The 17,583-nt window shown below is 47.6% G+C and overlaps 1 protein-coding gene across 1 annotated transcript; it reads left to right on the top strand.

Annotated features, from left to right (window-relative positions):
• The first annotated feature begins 9,582 nt into the window (after nt 1-9,582).
• On the top strand, nt 9,583-17,054 carry KRT2 (keratin 2). The gene is made up of 9 exons (XM_068969921.1): nt 9,583-10,161; nt 11,419-11,633; nt 11,997-12,057; nt 12,865-12,960; nt 13,579-13,743; nt 14,003-14,128; nt 15,204-15,424; nt 16,561-16,595; nt 16,699-17,054. Exons 1-9 carry the CDS (start codon nt 9,583-9,585, stop codon nt 17,052-17,054), a joined length of 1,854 nt encoding a protein of 617 aa, XP_068826022.1.
• Nucleotides 17,055-17,583: the final 529 nt, after the last annotated feature.

Raw genomic sequence — 17,583 nt, forward strand, 5'->3', positions numbered from 1 at the left:
AGCTCCCTGCTGTCTCCTGCAATGATGTGTGAAGGGGGCTGTGAGCTGAATCCACACTTTGTATAGAGGGGAAGGATGCCAAGCCATTCTGTCCTTTCTAGCTGGTGACAAATAGACTTCCTGGAACATGAGAGGGGGCAGGGGACATCCCTCTTTCTCACACTCTGATAATCTATCATACTCCCTCTCCCCCTGACTGCCTACACCTGTAGCAGCCCTCCCCTCCTCTGTGCTCCCTGCCCAGCACCTCCACCCTCTTGGGTATGAGCAGAAACCTGAGTATCCCGACACAGCAAAGTCCTCTTCCCGGGGCCTCCATGCACAGTTGGGAAGCAGTGGCCTGAGAGAGATGAGTCAGCTGGCACATTTGAGGCAACAGTGTGCCGAAGCCGGTTCTGGGAGTCAGGCCTGGGGCTGGTTCATGATACATGGAGATCAGTTCAGGATAGCGATGCGTGAGATATTTGGGTCATGGGCCCTGATGAAAATCTGGGAGAGCTCTCTATGTCTGTGCTCTGTCTTCTCAGTGAAGCTTCACAGTCCCAGGCAAGCAGCCAGTTTTGCCAGAACTGCCCGGAGCCCAGCCATGGACAGCTCCATGGGCTCCGGTTTAATATCCCAGCTTGGAGTTTGTGGGCTGAAGACCCACAAACATGGCTTGAGCATTTGAGACGGTGATCTAAGAAACCAGATGGATATGGGGAAACAAGGGCACAGGGGTGACAGAGTGAAGGGGCACAGCGTTGGGGGAAGTAGCACCCCTGGGATGGATCAGCAGAAGCTTTCCCGCGAAGGGGAATCTGACATGAGCAGGAGGAGGGGCACTGACACGGAGCCTCTGGTATCTGGAGAAATGCCGGGATCCCAGTGATGAACAAAACGAAACGTGTCGTGGGCACAAGCCGTGTGTCATTACAGCAGACCCTCCCATGCCCCTGTTTCCCCATCTGTAATAATTCTCATCACATAGAACTGTTAGCAGATTGGAGACCAGGAACGTAAACAATATCCCATGAAGGACAAAGTGCTGTGGGATGGGAGGTATTTAAGATCCTGCCAAGGAGGCCAGATGAAGTGACCAACTACTCCTGGCCCCTCCAAGGGCCAGTAACTCTGCATGCTGCCCAAGAGGGAGGGGGCCTCCAGGGAGACTCCCTTGGCCATACTTGACACTCCTCTCTGCTGCCCACGGACGAGAGGACTTGTGATTGCTCAGTATCTGCACAGAACAGGGCAAGGGAAAATGTTGGCAATGATGTTCCTCCAGGGACTTGCCTAGACAACACTTCCTCAATATCCCAGCACAAAAGTCTGACACTGTCATCTCTCTTTCTTACCAGAGAACCATTATTTCTGTTTCAGAGTGAATGGCGTGGATTCTGTCTCTGAGCTGGGAAAATCCCTTGGAGGAGGGCATGGCAACTCACTCCAGTACTCTTTCCGGGAGAATCCCATGGACAGAGGAGCCTGGTGGGCTACAGTCTGTGGGGTCACACGGAGTCGGACACGACTAAAGCAACTTAGTATCCGCACATCATCACTCTTTCTTACCAGAAAAATGTATTTCTGTTTCAGAGTGAATGGCATCGAGTTAAACCTACAGAGAGAAGTACAGACCCTGTACTGGCCCTCTGGGGGCACCCAATGTATGCACAGTGAACCCAGGCCATGGCTTTAGTAACAGGCCTCAGAGGATGGGCCCTGGACTGAGCGTGTGGCTGTGTGGGGCCCACCCTGGAAAATGGAGCCCAGGAAACCCTCAGCATCTTACACTTTAGTGTTTAAGAGTCAGTTAAGGTGCTGATGTGGAGGGCTTGTGGGGAAGGTGGGCTCCATACAGACTCTCCCCTAATCCACCCTCACTCCAAAGATGCAAACCTAAACAATCAGGGTGTCAGGGAAGTGCCAGAAAGAGCAAAGATATTCTTCAGTTCAGTTCAGTTCAGTTCAGTTGCTCAGTCGTGTCTGACTCTTTGCGACCCCATGAATCGCAGCATGCCAGGCCTCCCCATCCATCTCCAACTCCCCGAGTTCACTCAAACTCAAGTCCATAGAGTCGGTGATGCCATCCAGCCATCTCATCCTCTGTCGTCCCCTTCTCCTCCTGCCCCCAATCCCTTCCAGCATCAGAGTCTTTTCCAATGAGTCAACTCTTCACATGAGGTGGCCAAAGTACTGGAGTTTCAGCTTTAGCATCATTCCTTCCAAAGTACACCCAGGGCTGATCTCCTTTAGAATGGACTGGTTGGATCTCCTTGCAGTCCAAGGGCCTCTCAAGAGTCTTCTCCAACACCACACTTCAAAAGCATCAATTCTTTGGCACTCAGCCTTCTTCACAGTCCAACTCTCACATCCATACATGACCACTGGGAAAACCATAGCCTTGACTAGACGGACCTTAGTCAGCAAAGTAATGTCTCTGCTTTTGAATATGCTATCTAGGTTGGTCATAACTTTCCTTCCAAGGAGTAAGCATCTTTTAATTTCATGGCTGCAATCACCACCTGCAGTGATTTTGGAACCCCCCCTAAAAATAAAGTCTGACACTGTTTCCACTGTTTCCCCATCTATTTGCCATGAAGTGATGGGACTGGATGCCATGATCTTCGTTTTCTGAATGTTGAGCTTTAAGCCAACTTTTTCACTCTCCACTTTCACCTTCACCAAGAGGCTTTTTAGCTCCTCTTCACTTTCTGCCATAAGGGTGGTGTCATCTGCATATCTGAGGTTATTGATATTTCTCCTGGCAATCTTGATTCCAGCTTGTGCTTCTTCCAGGCCAGCGTTTCTCATGATGTACTTACCTCCCCCCAAAGAGAAAGATTCTGGAGATTTTACATCTCGGGGACTCCGAATTTCAGACAGACTCTTCTCAGAATCTAAAACATTTTTAAATTAATTAATTAATTATATTAAAAAAAATCTTTAAGAAGAAGCTTTATGGCTAATGTGGAGTCCTAGAAGAAGAGGTCAAGTTCCCCACCTGCTCCCGGGTCTGCTAGTGACCTCTGACACCAAGGAGAGAGAAGGAATAAAAGGAGAAGCAGTAGACTGGGATTTTCGCTGCTCGAGTCAGAATTTGGAGGTGGTGAAATGCTATTTGTTTCCTTCTTTAAACTGAACATTCAGTAGTGTTTTTATTTCTTATTGAAGCATAGTTGCTGTGCAAATATTATATGTTATAGGTGTATAATACAGTGATTCACAACTTTTAAAGGTTATATTGAATTTATAGTTATGATAAAATATTGGCTATATTCCCCAGATCCCTGTAGCTTATTTTAAACCTAATAGATTATGCCTTAGTGAAATGTTATTTCAAAGAGATATGCTTGTTCTGTTGCTTTAGTCATGGCCGACTCTTGGTGACCTCATGGACTATAGCCCCCCAGGCTCCTCCGTCCATGGGATTTTTCCCAACAAGAATATTGGAGTGGGTTGCCACGCCCTCCTCCAGGGGATCTTCCCAACCCAGGAATCAAACTCGGGTCTCCTGTGGCTCCTGTATTGGGGCGGATTCTTTACCACCGAGCTGCCGGGGAAGCCCAAAGAGATAATTACTTTATCAATCAATTTTGTTTCTAGGTACCTTTGAAAAACAGAATATAAACTCTGAAGGAAGTCACAGTGGAGAATCAAGACATAAGAAAATTGTGCCATTCAGATCCTAGTTGCTCAACCTGGCAGGTGTTCCTGATGCTAAAACTCCCCTTTGTTAGCCGAAGTCATAGATATTTGCCCTTCTTCCTCCTCTCTGGCTGTCTTTTATCTGCTTTGCTGCTGCTATTGCCTCCCTGTTCCTCTGTGAGAAAAACTGTTGAAAGCAGAGTGTGGATTTTGATTTCCAAGTTCCCCCAGAGTTGGCTTCAGCAGTCAGGGCTTTACCTCTTGTTAATGTTGGTTTGAAGCACAGACTGACTTCTGAATGGGAGGGACACTTAGGGGTCTATAATCCAGTGACTCCATTTTACACAGGGATCCCTGACCTTTGGGATCTAATGCCTGATGATTTGAGGTGGAGCTGATGTAATAGTAATATAAATAAATATAAATAAATAACAATAGAAATAAATGCACAATGAATGTAATGTGCTTGAATCAAATCCATGGAACAACTGTCTTCCACAAAACCACTCCCTGGTGCCAAAAATGTTGGGAACCGCTGATTTTACAGACAAGAAAACCAAGACTCAGAAAGGCGAAGGGCTGCTCCGAAGTTCTGGAGTCAGTAGGCCGCAGCTTCTCTGACCCCACACATGATATTCTTCCCATTCCTGTTGGTTTCTAGACCCCTAAGTCCACAGGTGAGAAGAGGGAAGTCTGGTAAGAGAGGTGATATGTCAAAGTCGCATGGATAGTTTCTGGCAGAGAGACCTGACCTTTACAATGCAACACGGTCTTCCCAGTTCATTAAACAGCTTCCCTTATAAAAGTGCTGCTGCTGCTGCTGCTGCTAAGTCGCTTCAGGCATGTCCAACTCTGTGCGACCCCATAGATGGCAGCCTACCAAGCTCCTCTGTCCCTGGGATTCTCCAGGCAAAAACACTGGAGTGGGTTGCCATTTCCTTCTCCAATAAGTGAAAGTGAAAAGTGAAAGTGAAGTCGCTTAGTTGTGTCCTACTCTTCGCGACCCCATGGACTGCAGCCTACCAGTCTCCTCCATCCATGGGATTCTCCAGGCAAGAGTACTGGAAAGGGGTGCCATTGCCTTCTCCAAAAGTACTGCTAAATAGGGACAAATAGGCTGCTTTGAATGCCTGATGGGTTCAGTATGTGAGCTATGGCTCATAAAAATACAATTTGCTTCATGAATGTAAGTGTGTCTAAGGCTCATAAAAATATAATCCGTGTCATTAATTTAATACATCTCACATGAGTGACTGTACTAGCTCCAGTAAACAGTCACTGCTTCTTTAGCAAAGACTTGCATTTTCAGGATTTAAAATGCTTTTAAAGAAGAGTTTGTCTCTAGACAAATTGATAGAATGTGAGATCTTGGACTGGATCCTGATTTAAAAAGGAAAAAAGCTATAAAGGACTGAATTGGAATAAAGGGAGAATTTTTGAATATGGACCATATATCAGAAAATTACATACCGCTGTTAAATTTCCTGAATTCAATCATTGTGTCATGCTTATATAGCAAAACTGTGTTATTCTTCAGGTTGAATGAGGAAATATTTGAAGGTAAAATTTCATAATCTGAGAGTAAGTTACTCTCAAAAGTTTCAAGAATTAAAAAAATTAATACATAAATAAAGAGCTATGGCAAATTTTACAATGGAATATGGATGTTAATTTGCTCCTCTAGTGGATGTTAGATAGGCTTGATAGGTTTTCCAAATAAAGTGTTGGAAAAAGAAAAAAGAAGAGTTTGGAAGACTCATGGTTCTTGATGGGGAAAGTAAAAAGCTGTGCAGAGAGCTTTGAACAGTTATCCTCTTTTTTCTCCCCACTTGATAAAAATCCCTGTAGCAAAGGTACCAACTAGAATCAAGACCTTTGGCCATTTCTTCCAAAACAAGGCATCCCAGTGCTTACAGTTCTGAAGGCATCTCGAAGAACTTTGTTGTTAGACTGAAGAGCAAGAGTCTCTTGAATTTGGGCTTCTACAATTCCACTTTTCCCCCACCATTCTTTTCTCTTTTTCTCTCTCACTTTTAAAAAGGGGGACAGTATTTCTTCACTTGCTTCCTCCCAGTATTATTCTGAGCCAACCCAACACAGAAGCCTTGAAAGAGATAAAAGATGGGGGCAGCTTAAAATGATGGGGAAAATTGGGATGGAAGCTGGGGGTAGGAGGAAAAGTGTGGGCTGAAAGCATCCGAATGGAAGCATCTTCCAGTGGGCACGTGGCACAGAGACCTGCTGAAGAAATGGTGGTTCCCAGGTGGAGGCACAGCAGGCGAGCTGTAGCTGTGAGTGGCAGCAGCGCAATCTGGGATTAGTAGGAAGGCTTCCCAAAAGTGAGGGGCTGAGTAAGAAGGGGGGCAGATTTAATCTGGGGAAACCTGGGGAAATCTCTGAACTGTGGGGAAGCAGTGAGTAGTACAATGATGATGACTCTAATTTTCTGAAATCTTAACCAGGATAGGAAGGGGAGTTTGCTGGCTGTCTTATCCTTCCATAACAGGGTGGTTATATGGATAATGGGTAAGCAAGAATATTGATGCCAGAGAAGGGGGAAAACTTAGTTTAGAAAATAGCTTAGCTGGAACAAGGGGTGGGGACAACATGAATTTTTCATGAAGACCCTTTTTTGGCTCTTTCTGTGTGAGTGAAGACATATTATGGGTGAGAACACACAGGCACACCCTTTGGAGTGATAGTATTAACTAGATAGCATTTTAGCCCACAAGGCACTTGTCCAGTGACTTGTAGGTAGCATGAATAAACAGGAGCTGAGTTCATTCAGCTATTGGTTGAGTCTATGGAAAACAAAGCTGGGATGTGTAACCTTGCATTGTCTGGTCAGATCTGCTGGAAATGAGAAAATTCCCAGTTAGAATACTAGAACTGCATGGGACACCTGAGGCCACAATAGCAGGAAAGGAAGTGATATTCTTCCCTGTGGAAGCCCAAGGATGCAGCTCAATGTAACCCAAGGAAGATGGCGATGTGACTGTGAGAGAGATACACAGGCAGGTATGGAGTTTAGGGAGGGGAAATTAAGTTCCAGTGGGAGAATCTGAGGCTAGCATCCATACCAATTTCCCACTGGCTAAACAGTTCACCCCTTTTTTGCTTAACACTGAGTTTGCTTTCCTGCTCCACTGGCCAAAGGATGTGCTTTTGAAAAACTAAACACTTAGAGGCTTGGGCTTGCCGGCAACTCATTGAAAGAGTTGAGGAGCCAGAAGAAGGACTTTATCCTACAGGATCTCTGTTCTGTTCTCAGAGATAGCAAAGCTTAAAACCCTTTATACCAAGAGGTTAGTGTTGTTCTGGCCCATTAGGCATCTAGGATAAATGTTCTCATTTTATAGATGAAGAAATTGAGGGCTGTATGGAAGTCAGTCACAAAATCATAACCAGAACCAAGAGTCTTAACTTGGATTTCACTGCCTTAAAGAATGCAAAACAGGTTATCTAGAAAAGCATATTCAGATCATATAAACGGTAAAATTTTAATTGGAAATAAAGTATGTTCTAAAACATACAATCTGCATTAATTCTACCCTTCATGTTTCAAGAAAAGAGGAGGGTGCTTCCTTCTTAAACCTGACTTTCAAAACCTCGTAAATAGATCTAGAAAGGGAAGGTACCCTGAAGTGACCATGGGAGAGAGAATCAGTCGGGGTGGCTTACAGAGCAGTACAGCATGGAGGCTAGGCTGTGTGCTTGGCACAAGCCTGGAACATGGTAGAGGCTCCACAGATTTTTGTTCCTTTCCTTCTCGGAGGATTAAGAACTCTCCTCCCCCAAGCCCACCATGTCTGGCATGGCCTTGGCACAGTCACAGTGGTGTAACGGACCATTAGGGCATTGTTCGGATACCTGCAGATAACATTTGACATTGGATTGGGGTTCATGCTAAAGCTTTTAGCCTATAGTTTATATGCGTGATTAAGCCAGACTGGGGGAAAAAAGTCAAGCAGACACATTCATTTACTCATTTCAGTGTTGTCTTACTGCAAACCAAATATCCTGAACAGCTCAGTGTTTCATCCATCTCCTCCCTACTTTGGCCACTTAGTTGAGACATAGGATTGGAGACTTGGGGGAGGGGGTGTGAGAAGGTAAATAACACTTACTGAGTTTCTGCTATTGACTAGGAACTATGCATAGCACAGGAGCTTATCTTGTTCTGCTCTTACAATAGCCATGTTCTTCTTACTTTTATAGATGAGGAAACCAAGACTTCAAGAGGATTATAAATTATCCAAGGTCATTTAACTCAAATACAATGAAACTGGGACTTAGTCTCAAAGTGTATGTTTTTTACATTCTTTTATGCTAACTCTGCCCTAGGATCTGAGAAATCCTAGGGAAATCTGTAACTTGTGGCATGGTTGTGGAGGTGCACAGTCATAGCCATCAGAAGGGAGAATAAGACGCTAAGGGTGAAAGGAAAAGAAGGTATCTATGCGTCACCCGAAATAGTAATGAGACCTAACACTTGTATCGTGTATCATGGTTTTCAAAAGAGTTCGAATGAACTTCTACTTTATAGGTAAGAATAGAGAAACTTAGCATTTAATTCAAAGTCACAGAGCCAGTAAATGGGAACACTGGGGACTCAAATCCAGAATGTTTGACATTGAGTTCCATTCTAGTACTGCATACTGTGTCTCCCATGTATATGGCCACATAGACCAAGGAAGCACCTTGGCTGAGTTTAAGCCTGGAGACTCTGTGTACTTGGTGACTTGATGGGTCTTCTGATATTCATTCACCTCTGGGTATCATTGAAGAGTCCAGCCTCCAAACTGCTTAGCATGATCACCAAGTAGTACATGATTACTAAATGGCTGAATCAATGTACACTTGGATCTTGGAGTTGGATAAAGCCTATGATTGCAATCTTTTGTTGTGTACCTAGAGTTAGACAGACCCAGGGACAGAGGAACTTCCCTGAAGCCCCTCATTCTCTGGGTTTTCATGTAGAGAAATCATGGAGTTGATAGTTATAAAGACCTGGTTGTAGGAAGGAAAATTCTCCTCTTCTCAGTGACTGGCTACTGTGGAGTCCTGGTGTGGCATGGGAAGGGAACAGTTGAGATATTTTGCAAACTGACAACTTTTTTTTCTTTATTCTCTTCTTTTTTTAAAAAAAATTTCAAAGTCTTTATTGAATTTGTTAAGATATTGCTTCTGTTGTTTATGTTCTGGCTTTTTGGCCATGAGGCATGTGGTATCTCAGCTCCTCAAGAGGGGATTGAGCCCTCACCCCCTGCATTAGAAGGTGAAATCTCAACCACTGAACCACCAGGGAAGCCTGAAAACTGACAACTCTTTTGAAGCACCCTTGGTCAACTTCTTCCTGGGACAGGTTGTGTGTTTCCCCACATCGCATTCATGCTCTGAAAAATGCCTTGTTGAGACTCTTCCTGGCACAGAAGAAAAAGCAAGGGGGAACACTGAGGCTAGTATTGAGGAGCCTCTGAAGTCTCTAAGCCTGTCATCTCTTCCATCAGTGGAACTGGGTGGCGAGCCTCCAGAGGCCCTAGGGGCAGCTGGCCTCCCTTGGATTGGTCCAGAGCAGGGAGCAGCATTCGACAGAATGCCTTTTTTTTTTTTTTTTTCCAGATTGAGAAACTCATCCTGACCTCCTCTTTTGATGATTTTACAAAAATCGAATGGTGTGACAGATGTTCAGATAAACAGAAGTTTGCAATCAAAGCAAGTTCTAGGAGGGAGCTGATTAATAGATTTTTAAATGGCTATTAGCTTGATAATCACTCACCAGGAATAGCTTCCAGGCAGACCAAACCCTTGCATACGTGGGCCCACACCCATGCACAACAACACCTAGTTGGCGGGTATAAAAGGGGACAATGACAGTCTTCCAACAGCAGCACTGAGTCTCCCACCGGAATTCCTCTCGGGAACCTGCACCTTCCCTCTCCGGGCAAAGGCATCATGAGCTGTCAGGTCTCCTACCAGTCTCGAGGAAGAGGAGGAGGTGGAGGAGGATTCCGGGGCTTCAGTAGCGGCTCGGCTGTGGTCTCCGGTCGAAGCCGGCTATTAGGAACCAGCTCCTCGTGCTTGAGCCGTCATGGCGGTGGCGGTGGGGGCTTTGGCGGAGGCGGATTCGGCGGAGGTGGCTTCAGCAGTCGGAGTCTCATTAACCTTGGAGGGTCCAGGAGCACCTCCATTAGCGTGTCTGGAGGAGGTGGAAGCTTTGGCTCCTATGGAGGATTTGGTGGCAGAGGAAGTGGCTTTGGAGGCGGCCTCGGCGTTGGAGGAGGCAGTTTTGGTGGAGGCCGCTTTGGAGGTGGTGGTGGCTTTGGAGGTTTTGGGGGTCCTGGTGGCTTTGGGGGTCCTGGTGGCTTCGGCCCTGGAGGATTCCCTGGTGGAGGTATCCACGAAGTGTCTATCAACCAGAGCCTCCTGCAGCCTCTCAATGTGAAAGTTGACCCGGAGATACAGAACGTGAAGTCTCAGGAGCGGGAGCAGATCAAAGCTCTCAACAACAAATTTGCCACCTTCATCGACAAGGTGAGTCATTAGAAGCTGGCTTCATCTAAGGCTCAGGATGCCCTGCTTCTAGTGCTAACTGAAAAGCAAATGATAAAGATTCATTTTTTAATGAGCCATAGGTGCAGTCCGCAGAAGGCAATGGCACTCCACTCCAGTACTCTTGCCTGGAAAATCCCATGGACTGAGGAGCCTGGTGGGCTGTAGTCCATGGGGTCGCTAAGAGTCAGACATGACTGAGTGACTTCACTTTCACTTTTCACTTTCATGCATTGGAGAAGGAAATGGCAACCCACTCCAGTGTTCTTACCTGGAGAATCCCAGGGACAGGGGAGCCTGGTGGGCTGCCGTCTGTGGGGTCGCACAGAGTCGGACACGACTGAAGCGACTTAGCAGCAGCAGCAGCCAAGTGCACTCACACTGTCCTGGGTAATTGGCAGTATCCACAGGGGAAAGATGCAGGCTTCATGGTGCCATGTTCCATAATAGTCTGTGATTGGGAATTAATTGTGACTTTGGCTTTATTGTCTCAGCCTAAACAAACAATACTAATGGAAAATTCTGAAAATCATTAAAAAACTGACACAGACAAGAAATGGACTATTTCAAACCAAGTGTTTTAGAGGGGGTTGGTAAAACGTCTTCTGAGACTGTTCTTCCTTCCCTAGAAGTTATTGCTCTATTAAATTCTGGGAAGCTAAGCTTGAAATATCTGTTTAGGAATGAATAAATTTCTGCCTTCAAGAGAAGCTTTTTTAGTTTTATAAACCACAACATTTTTAACTGATGTCACTTTGGAGTGTGATAGGTTCTCTCCCATTTCAAGGCAGAGGAAGCTGTCTAAGAAATTTACAAGGCTCTTAAAAATCAGATGGAGGAACCTTGCCCTTATACTCATAGCCCTTAGGAGCAGTGCCAGTGAAAGCTTGCTTTTGGTTTTCCCCAGAATTTATGGGACCTTTGCTGGAAATTCAAGTAGGATCAGGGAGGGAGATGGCCTGGAGTTTTGAAAGCACCTGCAAATGAAATAGTGGGTGAGAAAGTAGGAAAAAGAGTTCTCTGTGTGGAGAATGCCAGATGTAACATTTAGGAGCCTACAGAACTTTCCAAGTGTGGAGACAGAGCTCAGAAGCTCTGCCCAGCATGATCCGGCATGCAGCTGGTGAGGATGAAGCCACATGGTTTTCCCTATTTCCCGAAGGAGAATCAGAGCTGACCCTGGCCTATCGGTGGGAAGGACAGCCCAGAGCTCATGTGCTTTCCTTCCGGTCCCCACAGGTGCGATTCCTGGAGCAGCAGAACCAGGTGCTGCAGACCAAATGGGAACTGCTACAACAAATCAATGTGGGCACCCGTACCACCAACCTGGAACCCCTCTTCCAGGGGTACATCAGCCAACTTCAGAGTCATTTGGACAAGCTTTCTTCAGAAAGAATGTCACAAGAGTCAGAGCTGAACAACATGCAGGATCTTCTTGAGGATTTTAAGAAGAAGTAAGTGGCAGAGTAAAAACTAAGTGGAGATAAACGTTGATTTGAGCCCATCCAATCATTGCCCCAGAAAACCACTCATCTCTCTGTTGCATTTGTGGGGATAAAGGGGAGAGCCTTCTGTATCTTTGCTGATAGTTTGGGAGGAAGACATTTAGGGCTTTAGAGATCATGTTTTTGACAAGTTTGATGGTTAATTTATAGAAAAGCATCCTCCTCTGGGTTATCATCATTTCAATTTAGACAAAAGTGTTTTTTAATAGTCCCAGGAAATGGAGTATTTTGGGTGAATCCAGTAAGAAAAGGAGAAGAAAAAGGGAAACAAACTAGTACTAATCTAACTGCAGTGTCCTTGGGTCCTAACAGGTATGAGGATGAAGTCAACAAGCGCACAGCTGCTGAGAACGAGTTTGTGACACTTAAAAAGGTGAGTGAGAGGATGTCATGGTTGGGGTGGGAATGAGGATGCATCAGAGCCCATTGTGCCCAGATGGACAAGCTGGAGCACACCTCTGAGTGAAAAAGCATGAGCCAGAGGAAGGGTGAAGCATATCTATGGCTGGTTCTCACGGAAATAAAGGTGTCCTGTAGTTCAAGCTTCAGGCAATTTCTGCGCTTTTGCTAGGACATTTCCCATCAATTACCTACTCACTGTATTGGATCTTGAAAGCTATGACCATAGAAAGCACTTGATCTGTTTTCTAAAGGGCCGAGGAAGGCACGGGACTTTCTTAGACTGCCTGCTGAAAGATGTAGTCAGTTGGGCTGACAAAGGTTTGAACCTGAAGGCAGAAGCGTGGGTTCTCAGCCTGGTTTCTGCAGAGGCTTTGGTGTGAAATCCAGAAGAGGTGGGATGGATAGATAGGATGGGAGAGTTGGGGACTGTTAAAAGACACAGAGGCTGTTATGCTCTTTGGTGGAAACACAGAGCATATCAAGCAGGAAGGAGAGAATGGTTGACAAAGCTCGGTCCCATCAGAGCTCTGATGGTCTAGGGGAGTGTGAGCAATGACATGGGCATGTAGCCCCCTGCAGAGATGCACTGTGGACCTCATGCCGAATGGGGTCCTGTGGGGTTGTGCATTGTCTGCGGTGCCTGGGATTTTGGAGAGCAGCTGACAGGGACTGGATGGAGGAGTAGCAGAGAGACGGCAGGGCAGGGCCCATACACAAAGCACTGCAAGGTGAGGGTGGGGGCTGTGGGCTTCACCAGAGACCCTGACCTTCCCTGTAGGATGTGGACCGTGCCTACACGAACAAGGTGGAGCTGCAGGCCAAGGTGGATTTGCTGAGACAGGAGGTGGAGTTCACAAAAATGCTCTTTGACGCAGTAAGTAGGCTGCTCTTAAATGGACCCTTGCTACCTCCCCTTCCCCTCAAAGAAAGTCCTCTCCCACTGGGGAAAGGGGGCTGTGGGTGGGGTTTATGGGTGGCTGACTTCAACTGACCAATGTCTAGGCCACCGGGAGCTTCTTTGGTGTAGGTCTTGGAGGAGAAGGACTTTCTCCCCTGATGTCACAGGAAGTAATGCTCCATTAGGACAAATTCCCTCACCCCACCTCCCCTTAGGAAAAGACTCACCCTGCTTCTCTTCTTACATCAAATATATTTCAGAGGTCAAAATATAATGTACTCCCCCCTTCCCTGCCCAAGTGCACACACATGACTTCTGCAACCGGAAGTACAATTTAAGGCATTTGCCATCAACTGGCTTCTTTCTGGGGGCACTTATTAAGCTGCATAAACTAGGAGGCTCAGAAATGCAGACCCCTCCCCATAATTCTCAGTACTGCCTGACTGGGAATGGTGGCTATATCACTTTACTTCCCACTCAGTACATAGTTAGTCTGAGATTCTGCATTTCCCTGACACCGGGGGAGGGGACTCCCTCCTCACTGCCCGCGGCTGTGGGCAGGGACGTTGTGGCCAGACCTTCCCTGTGTTGCAGGAGCTGTCCCAGATGCAACAGAGTGTCACCGACACCACCGTCATCCTGTCCATGGACAACAACCGCAGCCTTGACTTGGACAGCATTATCGCTGAGGTCCGGGCCCAGTACGAGGAGATTGCCCAGAGGAGCAAGGCCGAGGCCGAGGAGGCGTACCACAGCAAGGCAAGTTCTGGGTGGGCAGGGAGAGCCGCAGCTCTTTCTAATGAGCTGCGTTCCAGCCCAGCCAGTAAGTGTACAGTAAGGTTATTGGTGGTTTTGTCTAGTGAAAATTGGGCATCATTCCCAAGAAAGACTGTCTATAGTACCCCAAATGCCCTCAGTCAAGTATGGCACTGGTCCCCCATCTCCCACAGATGCAGACATGACATTCAGCTTGGTTGACCCTCCCTGGTCAGATAACTCTCCTCCTCTTCCCATGCAGTATGAGGAGCTCAGGATAACTGCTGGAAAGCATGGAGACAGCCTGAAGGAGGTCAAGATGGAGATCAGTGAGTTGAACCGCATGATCCAGAGGCTGCAAGGCGAGATCGCACAAGTGAAGAAGCAGGTGGGGTGTACGCCCTAGGATGGCTGCAGTTCTCCTGGCTGAGTGCAGCTCAGGGTGGGGTGGGAGGTGGTGTGCATGTGTGTAGGTGTGTGTGTGTGTGAGTGAGAGAGAAATTCTAATATAGTGTATGTTGATCACAAAAACCTTGGGCTTGACATAATTGAGACTTAGAACAATTTTAGAGTGATCAAGAGACATTCTTGGGGCTTCCCTGATAGCTCAGTAGGTAAAGAATCCACCTGCAATGCAGGAGACCCCGGTTCGATTCCTGGGTTGGGAAGATCTGCTGGAGAAGGGATAGGCTACCCAGTCCAGTATTCTTGGTCTTCCCTTGTGGCTCAGCAGGTAAAGAATCTGCCTGCAATGTGGGAGACCTGGGTTCAATCCCTGGGTTGGGAAGATCCGCTGGAGAATGCTAGGGACTGTATAGTCCATGGGGTCGCAAAGAGTCGGACAGGACTGAGCGACTTTTGCTTTCACTTTCAAGGCTCATTCTCAAGTAGGGATTAAGTGCAGGGAAATAATTTTGTTAACTTTTTGATCGCTTTCACGGGTGAAATGGAACAGTGCCTTACGAAGCTAGAGGTCATGGCTCACCAAAGATCACAGGCGTCACCTCCCATTTGTACCTCTTTGCACAGCGGGCTGTGTGATGCAGGGGCAGGGAGTGCTGCAGGGGGTTGGCTAGTTTGGACATTAGCTCTGGAAGAGGTAATGGGGGGCAGAGAACTGACTCCACAAGCAACAGAAGTTCTATGAAGCCATTCACATCAGTGTTTGCAGCTGCAACTGTAAAATGGGGTAACGACTCTGGCCCTAGATTGTGAGCATCAAAGGTCACGATGGGGAAAGGGTTAAGGGTTCAGTCCAAGAGGACTTGGGAAGACAGAGGCTCAGAGACAGCAGCAAGTCTTAGCAAGTTGTTTGTAACTTGCATTAACTCTCTGGTGACACACTTCCAGGACCAGTGATTCTGGCTTCTCACCCTGCACATCCTTGCTCCCTCCCTCTCCTCCTCTGCCAAGACAGGTTGCACTTCCTGTGCCAACAGAAACCTTTTCTCCTTCTCTCCTAGTGTAAGAAGGTACAAGAATCCATTGCAGATGCTGAGCAGCGGGGAGAGAATGCCCTCAAAGACGCCCAGAGCAAGCTGAGTGATCTGGAAGAGGCTCTGCAAAAAGCCCGTGAAGACCTGGCCCGGCTGCTGCGTGACTACCAGGACCTGATGAACACCAAGCTGTCCCTGGATGTGGAGATTGCCACCTACCGCAAGCTGCTGGAGGGCGAAGAGTGCAGGTGAGGGACCCCAGGACCCCAGGAGGCCAGCGGGTACCCTGGTTCACCTTCTCCTCTCCTGGAGCCAGGGCTGGAGGTGGAGGCAGAGAAGGCAGGAGGAGGGGCAGGGCCTTCTGACAGCTGAGAGCTGACGTCACTGGGGAGATTCAGGACACAGAGCAGCACTGTGGAGCTGTAGGCTTATCAGTGTGGAACGACTAACAAGGCAGATTAAATTTTAAATTAAATGAAGCAGTAAATTAATCTCTCTTTTCTGAAAGGGAAAACTGATGGTGTGAACACAGATTAGTTCTTGACGATCTGAAACGTTGTCTCTGGGTCTGCAGGGTGTGTGGCGTCTTCTCCTTCCACCTTGTGACACAGCGTGGGATGTCGTGGGTTGGAAGGTGCTGCCTGGCTGGGGCATGCCCACAGAGCAGGCACCAGATCTAGCTCTTTGCAGGTTTCTTGAGTGAATTACAGAACCGTGTGTTAACCTCCCAAAAGGAGCCTTTCCTTCCTCTGTGGTCTAAGACCTTTGTCCGTGTCCTCAGTACCCCTGGTGATTTAGTCTGGCTGAAGCAATTAGATGGGAAAAGCTCCCCAGCCCACCAGAGAGCCAGTATTACAGAGAGGGAGTGGCTTTGGCTTTGCTCGGTCTGCTGCTGGGTACCTGTCTGGAGGCCGGGCCTCCTCTCTCCAGCTCGCAAGATGAAGTGGGAAAGAATTCAGATGAAGCAGGGGAGAGCGGGGTGGGTGCAGGTCAGGGAGGCTGTACAGAGTCGCAGTTCTTTCTGAAGTGAATGTTCACAGAACAGTCTTCATTGGAGAATTTCTGGTGTGGCTTGGATTCTACATATCACACTCCCTAAGATGGATTTAAATAAAACAATGGGTTGCCAGTTCAGAAGTGAATTTGCTTTCGATCAGTTTTATCAGAGCAAGAAATTAGATGACTTGGGATGCCAGACTGTGTGGAAACATGGGGCCCGTCTCCATCTCTGTGATCTGGCAGCATCAAAGAAAGTGGGCTGTGTGAGGCTGCGGTGGCTGAGTTTTGAGGTTGACGTGGGTGGTTGTAGGTGGAAGTTGTAAAACCATGTATGCAGAGTCCCTAAGTGCTCTGCCCAGAGTTATTTTCTCTCTCTCTCTGGCAGGATGTCTGGAGACCTCAGCAGCAACGTGACCGTGTGTAAGTGCGGGGGGCGGGGGAGTGGTCCTGTCCTGGGGGTGGAGTGGGGCAGAGGCGCCGGGGCAGTTGGAACTGAGGTGTAATGCGGTCTGTCTCTCTGCAGCTGTGACGAGCAGCAGCATTTCCTCAAGCGTGGCCTCCAGGGCTGGCTTTGGAGGTTATGGTTCTGGAGGTAGAGGGTCCAGTTCTGGAGGCGGATTCAGCTCTGGAAGCAGCAGTTACAGCTCCGGAGGCAGACGATCTGGTTCCAGAAGTGGCGGTGGAGGGAGCTACGGCTCTGGAGGTGGCTCTCGAGGAGGCTCTAGTTTCGGAGGAGGATACAGTTCTGGAGGGACACACAGCTCTGGAGGCGGCGCCAGAGGAGGGTCCAGCTCTGGAGGGGGCGCTTATGGCTCTGAGAGGGGTGCTTCTGGCTCATCTGAAGGCGGCAGTTCCAGCGTGACCTTCTCATTCCGATAAGGATGGAGTCCGCCCTTGACCCTCCCCCTCCAGAATGCCTGTCTCTGTACATCTAACTGACAGCAGGTCGGATCTTGTTGTCCACCTCTCATGGCATTGTGGGGCAAAGAGATGCCCATAACCAGTCAACTGGAGCCAGTGACACTCTCTGTCCCAAGGGGAAGAGTCTGCATTGCTTAGGTTTGTGCTTCCAGCCCTGCCCCATTCCCTCCCCCTTCTTGCAGTTGCCCTTTCGGTGGTCCTTCTCCCAAAGGGTATTCTGTTGATCACCCCCTCTCAAAGCCTGTGCCTTTCCCCTGGTGGTGCCCCCGGGGAAACATGCTTCTTTGTATATAACCCTCTTGTTGGCTCTGCATCTAAGTGTTGTGGTCTTGGTGTCTGCACAATAAACTTCATTTGCAACTCATAGCATGTGATGTGTGTTTAATGTCAAGCCTCGGCAGAAGTGAGTAGCCAGGAGCTATTACTCATTGCTATCTGGTCAGGAAGATCTCCTGGAAAAGGAAATGGCAACCTACTCCAGTATTCT

This window comes from Capricornis sumatraensis, chromosome 4, assembly GCF_032405125.1.
Source record: "Capricornis sumatraensis isolate serow.1 chromosome 4, serow.2, whole genome shotgun sequence".
Classification (NCBI taxonomy): Eukaryota; Metazoa; Chordata; class Mammalia; order Artiodactyla; family Bovidae; genus Capricornis; species Capricornis sumatraensis.